The sequence below is a fragment of the Hirundo rustica genome, chromosome 5, assembly GCF_015227805.2.
Source record: "Hirundo rustica isolate bHirRus1 chromosome 5, bHirRus1.pri.v3, whole genome shotgun sequence".
Lineage (NCBI taxonomy): Eukaryota > Metazoa > Chordata > Aves > Passeriformes > Hirundinidae > Hirundo > Hirundo rustica.
Window position 1 is genome coordinate 4,242,097 of NC_053454.1, and position 2,983 is coordinate 4,245,079.

The 2,983-nt window shown below is 56.0% G+C and overlaps 1 protein-coding gene across 1 annotated transcript; it reads right to left on the reverse strand.

Moving 5' to 3' along the window:
• Positions 1-379: 379 nt before the first annotated feature.
• Positions 380-1,945, reverse strand: LOC120753333 (inositol 1,4,5-trisphosphate receptor-interacting protein-like 1). Its single transcript, XM_040065416.1, has one exon. The coding sequence runs from the start codon at positions 1,943-1,945 to the stop codon at positions 380-382; it is 1,566 nt and encodes a 521-aa protein (XP_039921350.1).
• Between the last annotated feature and the right edge of the window lie 1,038 nt (positions 1,946-2,983).

The window sequence follows — 2,983 nt, forward strand, 5'->3', positions numbered from 1 at the left end:
TCTCCTTTTATTAATTTTTCAGACATAGCTATCCAAATAGTAATGAAAAGCAAACAACTACAGTAAGCATTTCAAGTCTCTAAACTAAGGGTAACTTGGCCAAACAGTTCTACACTAACAGCACTAAAGGGACTCTAGAAGGAAAGCTAAGAAACAAGTCTCGTGAAGACCAACAGCATTGTTGTGACTGGAAGGTGAAGGGCAAGGCAACTCCGAGATGGCTGTGCACATGGAATCCCATGTGCTGCAGCATCTTCTTTCCAAAGGAGGAGGAAAGCAGCTTCAGGATTGCCAGGGACAAAGGCAACAGTTATGCAGTGGTCAGGTGGCTGCCATCGGGTGTGAGCCCCCCAACAGAGCTGTGTGCAGGGAACTCCTCTCAGTGGCTGGAGAGCAGCACCCAGAGGCGAAACCGCAGCTGACCATAGGCTTGCATGGCCTCTCTGTGGGCAGCCAGGTCTCGGGCCAGGTGCTCAAAGAGGTTGAGCAGCTCAAGCCTTTGAATTGCCAGTGGCAAGCTGATCTCTGCAGGAAGCCTCTCGTTGCCTAGCACAAAGTGCTCCAGGCGTTTCGACTGCAGGCAGCGGCGCAGGTATGCCATGATGTCCCACAGCCGCCGCGCAAATTCCCTCCTGCGCCACCGGGACAGCGGTACGGTGGTCAGCACGTGCATGACCACAGTCTTCCAGACGGAGCTGGAAAAACCTGTGGCCCTCAGGATGCAGGTGAAGACCTGCAGGCATTTCAGGTGCAAGCTCTCACACGGCACCTGCCTGGCGACGTGCCGGAAGAATTTTGCCTCCGCCACAGCGTACGTCTCCGGCCACGCTGTGCTTGCAATGAAGTTGGCCTCGGCGGGCTGGCTGCTCACCAAGCTGCTGGAGCCGCCTTTCTGGGCCTCTGTGGGCTGGCTGGCCACAAAGATATCCAAGTCCCCTTGGCGCACCCCAAAGAGCATCTCCACCGCCACACTCTTCCTGCCTTTGCTCAGCTGGAATTGGCAGGAACGGCTGCAGGGCTGAAACACCAAGTGCCATGAGTCTGACTCAGGCACATGCCGCCAGGAGCATCTCACCAACTGGTAGAACCAGAGGGAGGTTTTCTCCACGTCCAGGTAGGAGCCGGTGCAGAGTGTCTCTAGGAGGCTGCGCTTACGCTTCCACCGCAGCTTCTTCTTCGAGCGGTGCAGGAAGCACAGCGGCTTCTCGCCCAGCTGCTCCCTCTTGCACGTGCACACCAACTCCACACGGACACTGAAGGTCCTGGCGGCCGTCTGCCCTGCGCTGTTCAGCTCTAGGTGGAAGGCGTGCCCCGGCGGGGGATTCAGGGGGATCAGCACGCGGTACACCCCATCCCAGTCACGGGGACTCCAACCCTCAAAGGCACTGCCCACCCCGATGGCTTCTTCAGGCACTGGGTAGAAACTATTGCTCACTCTGTCCACAAAGACACGCCTGAAGCTCTCCATCAGCTCAGCTGTCAGTGAGCAACCTCTCTCCAGATCCTCCGCAGGCCACTGTATGTGATCCACTAAAAGGATGCCTCCCTTACTCCCAGCATCTCGGGGGTCTTCTCTGGCTTCTCTTCCATTTTCTTCTTTGCCACCATCACTGCCGCCTTTTTCTCTGGCAGCCACATTACCTCCTTCGTCTTCTTTTCTAGCCTCATTCTTGTTTGCCTCCACATTTACACCACCCTCTTCATCATCCTTGTTCCTATCATTCTCATCTACTTTTATCATTTCCTTCTTTTCTTCCTCAGCTGCAGCAAAACCTCGATGGTCTACTTCATTCCCACCGTCATTGCTCTCTTCCTGCCCAGTCCAATCACTGCTTCTCTCCTCCCTGGCATCACTGCTTTCCTGCACCTTCACATCCACATAGTCCTCCTTCCCATCTACAAAGTCCTCACCATCGTTTACATCATCATTGTTGCCTGCCTTCATATTCGTACTGCTGCTTTTTCCTTCATTTCCACATCCTTCTTCTTCCTTTCCAGTGTCCTTGTCTTGCTCCACCTGCACATCCTTGTTTTCCCCTTCACTGGCTTCATCTAGGCCTTCCGTATTGGCCGCAACATTGCCAGACTCTTCCTCCTTTGCTTGAGCAGTGTTGTCTCCTGGCACATTCCTATCACTCCATCCTTCATCCTTCTTTAAGGAATAGCCCTTGGCACTCTCAGCAACACTGTCTTCCTCTCTCTTCACATCATCACCGTCGTCTCCATCATGGGCAGATACAGGAATGCCTTCTCTGTCATTTCCACTGCCACTCTCATCCGCCTCCACAGTCACCTCCATGTCTTCTCCGCCTTCCTTTGAATAAAAGCTGTCTTCTTCCTGTTCTTCTCCTCTCTCTTTCCGCAAGGTCCTGCAGGAGCTCAAGTCCTTGCCACTGCTGCTGGCTTCACGGCTCCTTGTCCTCCGGCTAAAGCACAGGCCCAAGACGAGCAGGAATCCAGCCAGAAGCCAGAATGGCCACTGCTGTAGAGCGCCAAAGAGCACAGCTCCCCAGCCCTCATCCTGCTGTTCTGGGAGCCCCTGCTCCAGCTCCTGCAGCAGCCGAGTCATCTCATGTTCCAGCAGCTCCTGACGCTCCTGCATTCGCCGGTGCGTGGCCTCATCCAGCCCATCGCCAGCAGGCTGCGGGAACTGGATCAGGCTTTGCACGAGCACAAAGAGCAAGGGCAAGAAAGCCATGGTGTGCAGGAAGACACACAGAAGGGCTTCACAGGGGCTGGAAGGGAGACGGAAATTGGGGGGCAGGATCGGCAGGGGAACGTGGGGGCAGCAAGGAGAGGGCCCCCGGCAGCTGGCAGGTGGCAAGGCCTGCACCGCTGGCCCCACAAGCACCAAGCCCTGAGCAAGGCGCTCCTGCCAGGGGCTGGCCCACGGATGCAGGGGCAGAACACAGGTGCCAGGTGCCGGCACTTCTGCCCCAACCTTCCTCCAGCCCTGTCTCCTCACTGTGTGTGTACTCACCAC

Bases quoted from the DNA above. Each gene is read 5' to 3' on its own strand.
- LOC120753333 (XM_040065416.1), bottom strand. From the start codon at position 1,945: ATGAAGGCAGGCAACAATGATGATGTAAACGATGGTGAGGACTTTGTA.